The sequence below is a fragment of the Hypanus sabinus genome, chromosome 4, assembly GCF_030144855.1.
Source record: "Hypanus sabinus isolate sHypSab1 chromosome 4, sHypSab1.hap1, whole genome shotgun sequence".
In the NCBI taxonomy this organism is placed as follows: Eukaryota; Metazoa; Chordata; class Chondrichthyes; order Myliobatiformes; family Dasyatidae; genus Hypanus; species Hypanus sabinus.
The window spans coordinates 191,557,182-191,573,731 of NC_082709.1; the positions used below are offsets into that span (position 1 = coordinate 191,557,182).

Below are 16,550 nucleotides of genomic sequence, written 5' to 3' on the forward strand. Positions count from 1 at the left end.
TGGAATATAAATACAAGTAAGGTTTGCTAAAATTCTGGAGAACTTGAAAGGGCAAAGGTCCAGAGAACACATTTTGTCTGTACTCTGTACCCTGCACCCAACATTACTCTTGCTTTGGAAGCAGCAGATTTAACTCAGTGAACTGATTCCAAATAACAAGTAGGATTGAACAAGAGTCTTAGTCTGAAAATCACGGATACCTTTATATTCCAAGAGGACATGATGTGAGAAGTTTAAGGGGACCATAAGGGAAAACAACTTCACTCAAAGGGCCATGAGAGTGTGGAATGAGCAGCCAGCACAAGTGGTGAATGCAAGCTTGATTTCAACATTTAAGCAAAGTTTGAAGGGCTATGGTCTCAGTACAGGTCAATGGGAATTTAAATGGTTTCGGCATGGACTAGATGGGCCAAAGGTACTACTTCCATGCTGTACTTCTCTGTGACTGTGGGAGATGCAAAGATTTCACAGGCTGGAATCTAGAACTAAGGGGCAATATGCCATGTGGAAAGTTTGACAATTACCACTCAGATGGCCAGAAATGATCAGACTGAGTAGAAGACCAAGATCATCTAATGTCTGAGAAAAAACTGGGATAACATATTTTACCAAAGAACTGAAAAGGCTGAAATGGACAGTTTTGTTTAGCTGCATTCATGGTTATGGGTGACCAACAATTCAACTTGAACTTGGGTTTCTCCTGCTACCTTTCTTAAAGACCTATTGAGAGCTGGAAAGAACACCTACTACTGCATAAAATTAGTCTAGTTAAATAGGAGTTAGGGAGAGTACACCTAAGGAATATTTATGTGGCTTGACCCTGCTCCACACAGTAGAGATCATGGGAATTTAGCAAGCTGAAATAACAGTGATACAGTAGCAAGTACCAAAAGGTAATGACTGAATGGCCAGAGTCACACAGACCCTCCCACTCATATGTGCATGCTAACACATTAGGGACACTAACTATACTAATCTCATTTATCAGCACTTGGACTGTAATCTCAGATGCCCTGACATTTCAACGAGCTGGTCAAGTGCACAGCCTGAAGCAGTGTATTCCAGACTACAGCCACACGTGTGAAACAACTGTAGCCAAGATCCCTCTAAATCTTGTACTACCCACGTTAAAACTATGCCTTCTAGTCTTAGGTACCTCTGCCATGGAGAAAACCCTCTACAATCTATGCTCCACGTGAGATGCAGGCCACTCAGCCCATTGAGTCTGTGCCACCATTCCATCATGGCTGATTTATTACCCTCTCAACCCCATTCTCCTGCCTTCTCCCATAACCTTTGACGGCCTTACTAATCAAGAACCTATCAACCTCAGCTTTAAATATACTCAATGACTTGGCCTCCACAGCTGCCCGTGCTGTTGAATTCCAGATTCACCAGCCCTCTTGCTCAGTCTAGCTAAAAAAAAAAATTCCTCCTCATCTCTGTTCTAAATGGACATTCATCTATGTTGAGGTCCCCTCTGGTCCTGGATTCACCCACTACAAAAAACATCCTCTCCATATCCACTCCAGACCTTTCAATATTCGATGGGTTCCAATGAGATCACCCGCTATTCTTCTAAACTCTAGCAAGAACAGGCCCAGAGCCATCAAATGCTCCTCATACATTAACCCTTTCACTTTCAGAATCATTCTTGTGAACCTCCTCTGGACCCTCTCCTATGGTAGCACTTCTTAAATAATGAACCCAAAACTACTCACAATACTCCAAGTGTGGTCACACAAATACCTTATAAAGTCTCAGCATTATATTCTTGCTGTTATATTCTAGTCCTCTCGAAATGAATACTAACATTACATTTGCCTTCCTTACCACCAACTCAACCTGCAAGTAAATCTTTTGGGAATCCTGCACAAGGGCTCCCAAGTCCCTTTGCGCCCTTGATTTTTGAATTTTCTCCCCATTTAGAAAATAGTCTACACCTTTATTCATGCTACCAAAGGGCAAGACTATACACTTCCCTACATTATATTCTGCCACATCTTTGTCCATTGTCCCAATCTGTCTAAGTTCTTCTGCATACTCCCTGCTTCTTCAATACTACCTGCCCCTCACCTATCTTCATATTGTCCACAAACTTTGCAACAAAGCCATCAATTCATTCATCCAAATCACTGACATATAATGTAAAAAGAAATTGTCCCACAAATCCCTGTGGAACATCACTAGTCACCAGCAGCCAACCAGAAAAGGCTCCCATTATGCCCACTCTGCCACCTGCCAGTTAGCCAATATTCTAACCATGCTAGCATCTTTCCTGTAATTCCATGGGCTCTTATTTTGTCAAGTAGCCTCATGTGTGGTACCTTGTTAAAAGTCTTCTGAAAATCCAAGTAAACAACATCAACTGACACTCCTTTGTCTATCCTGCCTGTTACTTTCTCAGAGTTCCAACAGATTTGTAAGGCAAGATTTCTCCTTGAGAAAGCCATGCTGCCTTTGGCCTATTTTATCATATTCTTCCAAGTACCCAGAAACCTCTCCTTAATAAGGGACTCCAGCATCTTCTGAACCAGTTAGGTAAACTGGCCTATAATTTCTGTTCTTCTTCCTCCCTCCCTGCCCAAAAAAATGGTGGTGGTGGTGGCAAAAACCCATATCCCTCAAGAGCAAAAATTGTGAAAACAGAGAAACTCTAAGGAGACGGACAAGGTGAATGGCTGTGGAAATGTCCGCTAGGATATGCAGTTCCACACAAAACAATGGAGATAAAAGAAGAAACAAGATTGTGTGGTCAGTTGTGGTGTATGTCTGAAAGCAACATCAATTGAGGGCATAAAATTATCTCAACCTGAAATGGAATAGGGAGAAGGGCTAGATTGATCTTAGAGTAGGTTAAAGGGTTGGCACAGCATCTTGGGCCAAAAGGGACTCCACTGTGCTATCGTGATCTATGTCTTAATCTGATTATGTAGGGCCCTCATAACATCATCTGGAATGTTATACAAGAAAAGGATTTGTGAAGAGGGAGTATGATAATCATCCATCAGATTGAATTCTCCTTTGTGGAAAGGTTAACACTGAGTATAAACCAGGGGTTCCCAACCTAGGAACCCAGAACCCCTTGGTTAACTGTGGGGTCCAAGGCATAAAAAAGTTTGGTAACCCCTGGTCTAAATTGAGCATGAAATTACCCCCAGGGCATACAAAATTCTTAGAAGGTTCAGCAGGATAGATGTCATAACGTTTTTGGCTTAAGATACACACCTAAGATACAATAAGGAATCAAATGTTCAGTATGGTCATGAGAAGAAATTTCTTCACTCAGGAAGTAAGAATACTCTAATTCAGTGGTGGATGCTCAGTCACTAAGTATATTTTGAATATTAAGGGAGTTGAAGGAGAAGCAGTCAAGAGGAAGCAAATGGTCCACCATCTTTGTGTTTTCCCTTTCTGAGAGCAAGTGCAAGAGGGAGATTATGTAAATTGTGAAACATCAGCCGTCTCACCATAGTGACAGCTGACTTGACATTAATATACAGCACGAAAACTACATTAGAAAAGTTACAGAGATGTATGAGGATGTTAAGAAATTTGGCTGATATACGTGGGGTAGTGTGATCAGTTGTCTCATTTGTCTGAGAAGCAGAATCAAACTATCTCAGCCAAAATGCAACGGTCAGAAAAGCAGGCTAATGGACATTGTTGTTCCTCTCTGCATCAGGCGGCGACCTTGCTGTTTCTTTAGCATTTGTCCATTTTACAAAGCCAAGCTGCTAGCCCGACACCCAACCCAGCATGGATGGAGAGTGTGCAAGGGGCCAGCAGCATTCGAACCCAAGACCACTCGCCTTGAAGTTTGGCCTGGATGCCACTATACCATCAATTGGCTAGGCCAATTGACAAGAGATAGAGAATTTAGAACAATTGGCAGATAAACTAAACCAAAGTTTTGGAACCTTTTTTTAATTGAGAATGACTGGAGTTCAGAAACACCTGAAAAAGTAGCAAAAATAAAAGCCCTCAACTCATTAGAAAAATATTTATATGTTTAAGAATTTAGTGTTTTAATTATGTGCATATAAACCAAATGATGGAAAGTGAGATTAAAGTAAGATTAAGGGATTAAAAGTAACATTAGCAAATTTGCTGATGACACAAAGCTGGGTGGCACTGTGAAATGTCAGGAGGATATTATGAGAATGTAGGGTGACTTGGACAGGTTGGGTGAGTGGGCAAATGTATGGCAGATGCAGTTTAATGTGGATAAATGTGAGGTTATCCACTTTGGTGGCAAGAACAGGAAGGCAGATTACTATCTAAATGGAGTCAAGTTAGGAAAAGGGGAAGTACAACGAGATCTTGGTGTTCTTGTACATCAGTCAATGAAAGCAAGCATGCAGGTATAGCAGGCAGTGAAGAAAGCTAATGGCATGCTGGCCTTTATAACATGAGGAATTGAGTATAGGAATAAAGAGGTCCTTCTGCAGCTGTACAGGGTCCTGACCCCACCTGGAGTATTGTGTGCAGTTTTGATCTCCAAATTTGAGGAAGGACATTCTTGCTATTGAGGGAATGCAGTGTAGGTTCACAAGGTTAATTCCCGGAATGGCTGGACTGTCATATGTTGAAAGATTGGAGCGACTGGGCTTGTATACACTGGAATTTAGAAGGATGAGGGGGGATCTGATTGAAACATATAAGATTATTAAGGGATTGGACACGCTGGAGGCAGGAAGCATGTTCCCGCTGATGGGTGAGTCCAGAACTAGAGGCCACAGTTTAAGAATAAGAGGTAGGCCATTTAGAACAGAGATGCGGAAAAACTTTTTCATCCAGAGAGTGGTGGATATGTGGAATGCTCTGCCCCAGAAGGCAGTGGAGGCCAAGTCTCTGGATGCATTCAAGAGTGAGTTAGATAGAGCTCTTGTAGATAGCGGGGTCAAGGGATAAGGGGAGAGGGCAGGAACGGGGTACTGATTGTGTATGATCAGCCACCATCACAGTGAATGGCGGTGCTGGCTAGAAGGGCCAAATGGCCTTCTCCTGCACCTACTGTCTATTGAGATCAGATGTGTTGCACTTTTTCCAGCTAGTGTGAATTAGACGCTGAATGCTCTCCTGCATTGCCTTATCCCTATGATCCCACATTAACCAATTCTACAGGTCTGTAACAACCTGCTGTTTCATGACAGCCACACACTGTCTTCTGTTCTCAAATGTAGTAATGAGAACAAGTGTCCAAATGAACACATCTCACTTACGGCCATGTACACATGAGCATGTGTTGACGACTGCTCAAGACTCTCCAGCCTCCTATTGCAAACGTCAGAGTGGGGGCAGGTAATGGCATAAATACACCAAAGTTTCTAAATTTTAAAATTTACATCAAAGTAGCAAAAAGACAATGGAAACACACAATAAAAGCCTACCACACAAGACCAGTTTGTGTTATTATATGCATCTTCATGATGCAATGGGACATCACCCACCCAATTAGTACAAGTCACATCAAACTGAAATGGACTCAGTCAATCGAGGACACTGCAGCTTCTGTATTAATTGGTTATCATCACATCCTGCCTGCAATCATGAGTTGACACTCCACGTGGACAGGAGGCAAGATCAGACCAGTTCTGTTTGTGTCTAGTACCAGCTCCGGTTGAATATGTAATCTATTGGGAAATGCCATCCTAGAAAATGGCAACCCTAATCTGAGTTTCCCTTTCACCAACAATCTCTCGCTTCATAAAGAAAATTCATGAAGCAGATTGTTAACCCACTGAAGCACATGCACCATATACCAGCTACTGCTCTGACTAGAAACCCAAGCATCAGAAATTCATTCAATGGAAAACAGCCCATAAATAACTAGCTATTGAGAAGGAGATGGATTCCCGACATCACACCCATCAACAGCTGCTATATGACCAACTGTCCAGACAGAGCAGCTAAACTACTGCACTAATTACACTGCAAATAGGGCCTTAATCCCATGCCAGAATAAATAATTAGATATTTCGGTATGTACCAGGATCTTGAGATGCACTTACAGCTAACACCCTGCCCCCAGCTACAGAAGCACCAAGTCCGAACCCCATTGAACCAGTGCATAATCACATAAACCACCATTTGCATGTATGCACAGGGTCCAATTCATTTAGGTCATCCCTGAGCTTGCCCAGTAGTAACAGACAGTTACCTCATTCTTCCACATATACAAGAGCCAATCCTCTCCAGCTCTGTGAAATTGGTATTGCCACATCAAGACCCTATGAAGTTTATCTGGCAACTGGAAGCCAGCAAGACTAGGTGTAAAATTCACCAATATTCTAAAGAGCAAGTTATTCTGCTATTGTATTACTCATGGAAGCAATGGTCTCCCAATCTTTCTGTGGAACACCAACAAAGTGAACATATAAAACACAACTGACATTCAAACACAGAGGGCCTGATAATTAACCTTTGAGTTTTCTACTCTGTTGAGGATCTCATCTTCAGTATCCCTAAGTCCCAGAATGTTCAGTGCTACATTAATAGCTGAGTTGCACTTAATATGAAAAATCTGAAACACTTCTGTTCAGTTTCCTATTTTCATTATGAAAACAGACCGTGGCTTTGGGAAAACATCAAAATCTGTACTGCTATGCTGATATGTGGTACATCTGTTAAATTGCAGAGTATCATTGAAATGTTTCATAAAACATACTATATACTTTGAAGGGATTCTCATCTCTACTATCTGCCTTTAACTGTACATATTATAAAAATATATTTTATTAGTATTTCAGACTGCAATGAGCAGGAGAGAGAACTTCTCATCTTTATTACTAATTATTTAGAAGTCTATGGTTGTTGAAGCCCCTACCCAATCTCTACGTTGCCCTCCCTCCAAAACCTCTTCAATTCAAATAAAGAATTTCTGACTCATCACTGCAATCAAGCTTCCTGCTCCCTACCAATAGTAAGCCTAAGTACAGAAAGCTTTCAGGCGAGTAACTGGACCACTTCTGCGTTGAATGCTCTGTTGTGACCCCTGGTCCAAGGCTCAGATAGCACCACAACCCGAAGATATCTGGTGCAACATTCTAGCCCCTGGATCAAGTTTAGTCAAAACGAGCCCACAACCTGGAAGGGTTTTCAACTAGTCATAAATTGCTCTTCCATGTCGAGTCTCCTGCTCCAGTCTTTGCCGACAAAATACACCCTCCTCCCCCACATCATCTTTACTCTCACCCAGCGGGTTGAGAAAGTTGTAAGTTCACACATACTAAACTTTTCTCAAACTATATTATTACAAGTACTGAATAGGATGACAAAACACACATCCTCCTGACTGTAAATACAACTCGACAACCTGCAAAGGCGTTTGTTAACTTACAGTGGAAACCGTCTGCTGTCTGGGTACAGTTTTGAGGGTTACGGTATAAGTTCAAGAGCGCAATGGTCTGAAATACAAAACGTAACAAGTTTTGACACCACATCTCTAAAAAAATTCAACTTAAAACCTATTTTACACCCTTTGACGAGGGTAGACAGCATGGGGAGCTGAAAAGAAAATGTTAATCCCTTTAGTGATGAGTCTTCCTTTTCATCAGAACTTGTCTGACAAAGCTGTGAATATATGGAGATATCATGATATAACAGCAGCAGGACCACTAGCTCATATCTCAAAGAATGGTAAATTTGCCCAACACTTTATAGTGTGCAGCATCTACAAAACCATTTGCCTTTCTAATGCATTTCATTTTTAAACAGGTCAGGAAGTGCAGCCACAGGACCACTTTAACATGGCAGACTCTTGCCCTAGGCACAGGGCCTCATGTTCAGTCAATACAGTAACAAATGTCCTACTTGTAATTTTATACCATGAGATCCCCACAAATTTGAGGAGAATTGAGGTTATGCGGAATCAAAATACTGGTCTTGAGTTGTTGGCATATCTCAGCAAAGCATGATACTGAAAAGTCTCTACTTACCTTATGTGTTCATATCATTGAACCATCTCGTGCACCACACTGGTGCCTAGATGCCACTGCCTTTTAGCAATCACTAGCCAGGGGTTGATGTTTTCTGAGACATTTCATTAATGTCAAAATGATCTTGTTCAGCTTTCCCAACTCTGGAGACTTGAACAGGACTTACAGGTGCCATAAAGATGGTAACAACTTACACAGACAGGGAGACTTCAATATTTGTGCTGGTTGGGAATGGAACATCAAGCCCTGGATCATCACCAGCTTAATGGCTACTCTTCACCTTTGTTTTAACTGGTCTCAGTTTAGGCGAGACCAGTAACTACTGCTCTACAAAACGGCCAAACCCCCAGATCTCCGATGGCGGGACTTACAGTGTGAGCCGTCTGCCGTCTGCGCACTATTTTGGGGATTACGGTAGATGTTTTGAATCAAGATGGTCTGCAGAAGAAAAAAAGGAAATCCCATTGGCTTCTGCACATAATGGTGAGGACTGCGGTGTGGAGAGAACTCTGACATGATCATAAACAACGCTACATTCATGAGGCTGCTACCCAGCACACAGCTCAATGCAATAGGGCAGTAGAGAGAAAAAGGTGCAGCAAGAGTCAGGGAGGCGGTCAGAAACCTTTCAATGAATTGAAAATAGCCAGTTTGCATAAGCATTGTGCTCCCTAAATGACTACGTTGTGCTAGCCTTGCAAGCAATGGAACAAAAATCAAAAACATCTGAACTGAAATCAGCTCTAAATGTATAAACAGAAGCAGTAGTGAAAGGAATGACATCAATCTTTCTACAACCCAAAACGGAAAATGTGCTAATTGGACAGGCAGCACAGGCAGTGTCTAAACGTACATTGCAAAAGTTGTCCTGTCAATTAATATCAATTTTCCCAAACTACTCAACCTGCCATCAGAAGAACCACGCTTTCAAAACCTTGCGGGTGTGGTGCGAGTGCGTGTATGTATTGGAGGGTGGTGCGGGAGATGGGCTCTGTTTTCCAATTATTATACAATTTACTGTACAGGGAAGCTGATTGAATACGGGAAACCTCTTTCCTTGCAGCCTGGTGCATTTCAGACTGGAGATCCTACAGGATCCAGTCCATCTGGAAATGGACGTGGAAATCGTGATGTTCAGTTTAAGTAGAAATATCTTATTCTCCAGGGACAGAATGCACAAGGTCAGTACTCTGCAGAGAGTACGGCTGCCATGGCTACCCAATTTCTACTTTCACCCTTGCCCAGATCTCCAAAACAACCTCCTGGCAGCTTATTAAGACAAGTGTTCAGGTAAAGTCAGTATAACCCACCTTTTAGAAAGATTGATGGATAATGAGCACAACCTTAAGCCCTGGCCAAAATTTTCCCCACAAGACTCCATCATCACATTGTCCCATCATCAGGTGCAGACCACCACTACCATTCAACATCTCCATCTTATGTGCATGGCTACAGCATTGTACACCAGAGGTTAAAAATCTAATATGGACTAGTTTCCTAAGATACTTCAGAACTTGTACACCTCCAGTTTAAAACTCCACCAATCCCAAACCTAACTTCCACATTAACAGCAAACTATACCATTCTTCAACCATGGCTTTAACTAGCAGTGTCAAAAATGATGACATTTGGAAATATCCCTGTAGCTACAGTGGATTTCAGTTAATTAGGCCATCGTCTAATTGAGGCAGCCACTTATTTGGGACAACTCTTAAAGAAAAAAATCTAATCAAGAAAACAGCTGGGATTTCCTTCATTTATTTGGGATGCTATGCCACTTATTTGGGACAGGAGTCTGTTGCCAAACAGTTTCTAATTAGCAGTAGTCGCTTGCATTTGTGTGACCGTTATACACAACACTGCGCTCAGAGAAAAAGAGTCTTCAAATAACATCAGTTGCGTGTGTTTGTATTTAAAAAGCAGTGACTTTTTCAAACTTGGAGATGCCAGAAATGATGGGGAGTGAAAATGAAATAACTTTACTACTTCAAAAGTTAGGAACTACAAAGAAAGCCAATGATCTTTACTAGGAGACCTTGATAATTTTGTTCATTTACAGTCAAAAGAACACAGCAGCATACACAGGATAAATTCCTCCATAAGAAGTATTAAGAACTAATAGTTTTATAGTACTGTAATAGTATTGGTTGTGTTCTAATTTGTTCTGTATTTTATTTAAATACCTAATTTGTTACTCAGTTAAATAGTAGTTTGTCCTTTTTTTATGCCTTTTTAACTATTTCCATGAAACTTTGGCTAATTGGGGTAGGTGCTTAATTGGGTCAAAATGTACTGGTCCCAATGTGTTCCGATTAACCCAGAATACACTGTAATTATATTTAGATGATTCCCTTGCAAATAAGAGACAAAAATTAGCACAAATATAAAAATTTATAATTCCCCCAGCAGAAGCTGCATTTTAAATGGATAATTTCTGTGGAATTTACAAGCCATTCAATTAAGTCCCCATTATCAGAATTGAGAAGAAATTTTTAAGTGTGCATCCCATCTGAAACAGTTCAAGTGCATCTTTCTACTTGGCTAAAATATACTTCGACGTATCTTTAAGCAATGACTCCAATAATCAAGTATTTCCACGTATGTCTCCCATACAGAAGGCCTGGGCACAGAAACACACATTTAAAAAAGCAAAATTTTACGAGCAGCATCAAGATGAAAACACAGACAAAATGCATAGAGGCAGAGGTCTGGAAGTGGATTCCAGTAATTCTCATTACCAATGCCAAAATAATATGGCTCCTGATGTTAGACTAACACCATTTGGTGTACAATCAAAGATTCTACAAATCGCTACAGGGCATCAGGCAGTTTTGTCATTACTTGTTTGTGGGCTTTGGAATTAGCAGGAAAATTATTCTCCTTTCAGAACAGAGTGGCTTTCTGGGTCATCAAAGGACAGTTAAAAATGAACAGTGCTGTAGTCACATACAGCCAGTCGAGGTAGACACACAGATTGAGTAAGACGATAGTGACCTTGATAACTACTGAGCACACTCATACCAACTATTGATTCCATAGTTATGGAGGTGGGATTCAAACTCACATCGCACAGACCGCACATGGTAACCCTTTCATTACCAGAATAATTCTCATGAATCTCATATGAATCTTCTCCAATGTCATATCCTTTCCTAGATATGGGCTCCAAAACTACTCACAATACTCCAAGTGAGGCCTCACCAGTGCTTTATAAAGTCTCAACATTACATCTTTTTTTTATATTCTAGCCCCCTTGAACTAAACACCAACACTGCATTTATCTTCCACATCACCAATTCAACCTGCAAATTAACCTTTAATTCCCAAGTCCCTTCGCACCTCAGATTTTTAAAATTTTCTCTCCATTTAGAAAGTAGATTACATTTTTATTTCTTCTAACAAAGTGCATGACCATACACCTCCCAACACTGTATTCTTTGCCCATTGTCCTAAATTGTCCAAGTCTTTCAGCAATCTCTCTGCATCCTCAACATCATAGGACCGTAAGACATAGCAGCAGAATTAGGCCATTCAGCCAATTGAGTCTGCTCCACATTTCATCATAAATGCAATCCCAGATCCCATTCAATCCTATACACCCACCCTCTCACCATATTCCTTGATGTTCCAGTCAATCAGGAATCTTCAACTTCCGCTTTCAATATACCCAAGGTCATGGCCTCCCCTGGAGTCTGTGGCAGAGCATTCAACAAAATTACCTCTCCTTGTCATTAAAAAAAAATTCCTCCATACTTTTGTTCTAAAAGGTTACCCATCAATTTTTATGCTGTGCCCTCTAGTTCTCAATACTACCACCAGTGGAAACATCCTCTCCACATCCTCCTTATCTAGTCTTTTTAATATTCAGTAGGTTTCAATGAGATCCCCCAGTATTCTTCGAAATTCCATTGAGTAGACCCAAAGCTGCCAAACACTCCTCATTTATTGACCCCTTCATTCCCGGAATTATCCTCGTGAACATCCTCTGGACTCTCCAATGACAACATATCCATTCTAAGGGGGCCCAAGACTGTTGATAATACTTCAAGTGTAGACTTACTAGTTTCTTATAAAGCTTCAGCATTATCTCTTTGCTTTTATATTCTTTTCCCCTTGAAATAAATGCCAACATTGCATTTGCCTTCTTTACCACAGACTCAACCAGTAAATTAGCCTTCAGGGAATTTTGCATGAGGACTCCGAAGTCCCTTTACACCTCTGATGCTTGAATTTTCTCCCCATTTAGATAATAGTCTGCCCTTTTACTGAAATGTATTATCATACATTTTATCTCCATTCCATCTGCCACTTTTTTGCTCATACTTCCAATTTCTTTAAGTTCTGCTGCAATCACATTTCCTCAACACTACCTAGCCCTCCACCTATCTTTGTATCATCCACAAACTTTGCCACAAAGCCATCAATTCCATTATCTAAATGAGTGACAAACTGTAAAAAACAGTGGTCCCAGTACTGACCCTTGAGGAACACTAGTCACTGGCAGCCAAACAGAAAAAGCCCCCTTTATTCCCAATCGCCACTTCCTGCCTATCAGCCCTTCCTCTCTCCATGCCAGTATTTTTGCTGTAACACCATAGGATTCTATTTTAAGCAGCCCCATGTGAGGCACTTTAACAAATGCCTTCTGAAACTCCAAGTAAATGACATGCACTGTGTTTCCTTTGTCCACACTGCTTGTTACTTACTCAAAAAACTGTAACAGATTTGTCAGACAAGATTTCCCTTTAGAAAACCACTGACTGATTTTTATCATTAGTCTCCTCAAAATCTCATTCTTAATAATGGACTCCAACACTTTCCTAACCACTGAGGTTAGCAGTCCTCTGGGACCATACCAGAATCAACTAATTCTTGAAAGATCATGACCAATGCATCAGTTATCACTTCAGCAAACTCTCTCAAGACTCTGGGATGTAGTCTAGCTGGTCCAAGTGACTTACCGCCTTAAGATCTTTAAGTTCACACTTTTTCCTTTGTAACTGCAATGGTACTCACTCCCGCTCCGACACTCAAGGACCTCTGGTATACCTCTTGTGTCTTCCACATTAAAGACCAAAGCAAAGTACTTAAGTTCATCTGCCATTTCTTTGTCCTCCTTTACTACCTCACCACTATCATTTTCCAGTGGTCCAATGTCAACTCTCACCTTTTATCCTTTATATAACTGAAAAAATATATTATCCTGCTTTATTATTGTCAGATATTTTCTCTTCTTAATTTTTTAGTTGCCTTTTGTTGGGATTTTAAAAGGTTCCCAATCATCCAACTTCCCACTTATTTTTGCTATTTTATATGCCCTTACCTTGGCTTTTATGTAATCCTTAACTTCCCTTGTCAGCCACGGTTGCCTAGCCCTGCCAGTTGAGAACAACTTTTTCTGTGGGGCAAATCTATCTTGCACCTTGTATACTATTCACAGAAATTTCAACCACCTCTATACTGCCTTCATCCCCGCCAGCATCCTCCTCCAATCCACCTGGGCAAGCTCCTCTCTCATGCCTCTGAAATTCTCTATTTCATTGTGATACTGAGACATGTGACTTATGCTTCTCCCTCTCAAACTGCAGTATGAATTCAACCATATTATGATTACTACCACCTAAAAGCTTCCTTTAAATTAAGCTCCCTATTAAGGTCTGAGTTATTATATAATACCCAATCTAAGATGGCCTTTCCGAGTACACTCGAACATAAGCTGCTCTAAAAAGTGAGCTTGTAAGCATTCAACAAATTCCCTCTCTTGCGATCCAACACCAACTCCATGACCCCAATCCCTTTCCATATTGAAGTCCCCCATTACAATTGTGACATTACCCTTATTACATGCCTTTTCCAGCTCCCTTTGCAATCTCAACCCCACATCTTGGCTACTACAGGGAGGCCTATATGACTCCCATGTTTTTTTAAACACTTGCAGTTTCTTAACGCCACACACAAAGTTTCAACGTTCTCTGACCCTATGTAACTCTTTCTAGTGATGTAATTCCATCTCTTACCAACAGAGCCATACCACCGATTATGCCTACCTGTCCTTTTGATACAAAGCATATGCTGTGACATTAAACGTCCAACTTCTTTCAGCCATGACTCAGTAATGCTCACATCATACAAACCATTCTCTGATTATGCCACAAGTTCACCCACCTTATTCCAAATGCTACATGTATTTAAATACAGCACCTTCAGTCCTGCATATGTACCCAATCATTGGCTTGTCCTTTCTTACATTCGTATTACATCATCTACTTGTAAACCTACTGGCTCATCCTCAGCTCTTTCATACTGGTTCCCATCCCCCTACCAGATTAGTTTAAACACTACCTCCTCTGCCACCTATCTGCAAACTTGTTCACAAAGCCATTAATATCGTTATCCAAATCATTGACATATAATGTAAAAGGTGGCCCTGTGGAACACCACTAGTCACTGGCAGCCAATCATAAAAGTCTCCCTATATTCCCACTCTTTGCCTCCTGACAGTCAGCTAATGCTCTGTTCATGCTAGTAACATCCATGTAATACCATGGACAGCTTAATATGTGGCAACTCGTCAAAGACCTTAAGAAAATCCAAATACACAAAATCCACCAATTCCCCTTTGTGTATCCTGCTTGTTATTTCTTCAAAGAATTCCAACAGATTGGTCATTCCATCATGTGCTTCCAAATACCCCAAAACCACATCCTTAACAACCAATCACTGAGGTCAGACTAACTGGCCTTTTAATCTCCCTTCTTCTGCCTCTCTCCTTTCTTGAAGAATGGAGTGACATTTGCAATTTTCATATCCTCCGGAACCATGGCAGAATCTAATGTCTCCACTATCTCTTCAGCTACCCTTTCAGAACCCTGGTGTGTATACTATCTGGTCCTGGTGAATTATTTACCTTCAGATCTTTCAGTTTCCCAAGAACTTTGTTCCTAGTAATGGTAACTTCACACACTTCTGACCCGACACTCTTGAACTTCCAGCATACTGCTTGTGTCTTCCACTGTGAAGACTGATGCAAAAGACTTATTCAATGTGTCCACCATTTTCTTGCCCTCCAATACTACCTCTCCAGCATCATTTTCCAACAGTCTGATATCCACTCTCACCTCTCTTTTACACTTTATGTATTTGAAGAAACTGTTGACAACCTCTTTATTACAAACCCCATTTCCAGAAAAGTTGGGATATTTTCCAAAATGCAATAAAAACAAAAATCTGTAATATGTTAATTCACGTGAACCTTTATTTAACTGACAAAAGTATAAAGAAAAGATTTTCAATAGTTTTACTGACCAACTTAATTGTACTTTGTAAATATACACAAATTTAGAATTTGATGGCTGTAACACACTCAACAAAAGTTGGAACAGAGGCATGTTTACCATTGTGTTACATCACCTTTCCTTTTAATAACACTTTTTAATTGTTTTGGAACTGAGGATACTAATTGTAGTAGATTTGCAATTGGAAATTTTGTCCATTCTTGCTTGATATAAGACTTCAGCTGCTCAACAGTCCGTGGTCTCCGTTGTCTGATTCTCCTCTTCATGGTGCGCCATACATTTTCAATAGGAGATAGATCTGGACTGGCAGCAGGCCAGTCAAGCACACGTACTCTGTGTCTACAAAGCCACTCTGTTGTAGCCCGTGCAGAATGTGGTCTGGCATTGTCCTGCTGAAAGAAGCATGGACGTCCCGGGAAGAGACATCGCCTTGATGGCAACATATGTCTCTCTAAAATCCTAATATACGCCTCAGAGTCAATGGTACCTTCACATACATGCAACTCACCCATGCGCACTGATGCACCCCCATACTATCGTAGATGCTGGCTTTTGCACCTTTCGCTGATAACAATCAGGATGGTCGTTTTCATCTCTGGCACGAAGAACTCAATGCCTGTTATTTCTGAAAACTAGCTGAAATGTGGACTCATCTGACCACAGCACACGGTTCTACAGTCTTTCTGTCCATCTGAGATGAGCTCGGGCCCAGAGAACTTGCTGGCATTTCTGCATAGAGTTGATGTATGGCTTCCTCCTTGTGTAATATGGTTTCAAGTTGCATTTCTGGATGCAGCGATGGACTGTGTTAAGTGACAATGGTTTTCTGAAGTACTCCCGAGCCCAGGTGGCTATAACTGTCACAGTAGCATGACGGTTTCTTAGGTAGTGCTGCCTGAGGGCTCGAAGATCATGTGCATTCAACAGTGGTTTCCGACCTTGCCATTTACGCACTGAGACGTCTCTGAATTCTCTGACTCTTTTCACAATATTATGTACTATAGATGTTGAAAGACCTAAATTCTCAGCAATCTTGCGTTGGGAAATGTTCCTTTTGAACCGAATAACAATTCTCTCACGAATTTTGGCACAAAGGGGTGAGCCACGACCCATCCTTGCTTGCAAAGACTGAGCCTTTGATGGACGCTACTTTTATACCCAGTCATGATACCTCACCTGCTACCAATCCAAACCGGTGTTACTTGAATATTCAGTACACTTTTCAATTTTATTTTAACTCAGTCCTAACTTTTGTTGAGTATGTTGCAGCCATCAAATTCTAAATTTGTGCATATTTACAAAATACAATTAAGTT

The 16,550-nt window shown here is 40.9% G+C and overlaps 1 protein-coding gene across 4 annotated transcripts in view; it reads right to left on the reverse strand.

Annotated features, from left to right (window-relative positions):
* The window catches only part of u2af1 (U2 small nuclear RNA auxiliary factor 1), an 84,332-nt gene that overhangs the window by 37,676 nt on the left and 30,106 nt on the right, over positions 1–16,550 (reverse strand). For 2 of the 4 annotated variants that reach the window (XM_059969043.1, XM_059969041.1), the window contains exon 3: positions 7,343–7,409. In XM_059969043.1, coding sequence (XP_059825026.1) covers positions 7,343–7,409 — 67 coding nt within the window. Of the gene's footprint in view, positions 1–7,342; positions 7,410–8,311; positions 8,379–16,550 lie in introns of all 4 variants that reach the window. The other 2 variants (XM_059969044.1, XM_059969042.1) reach the window with 1 other exon arrangement.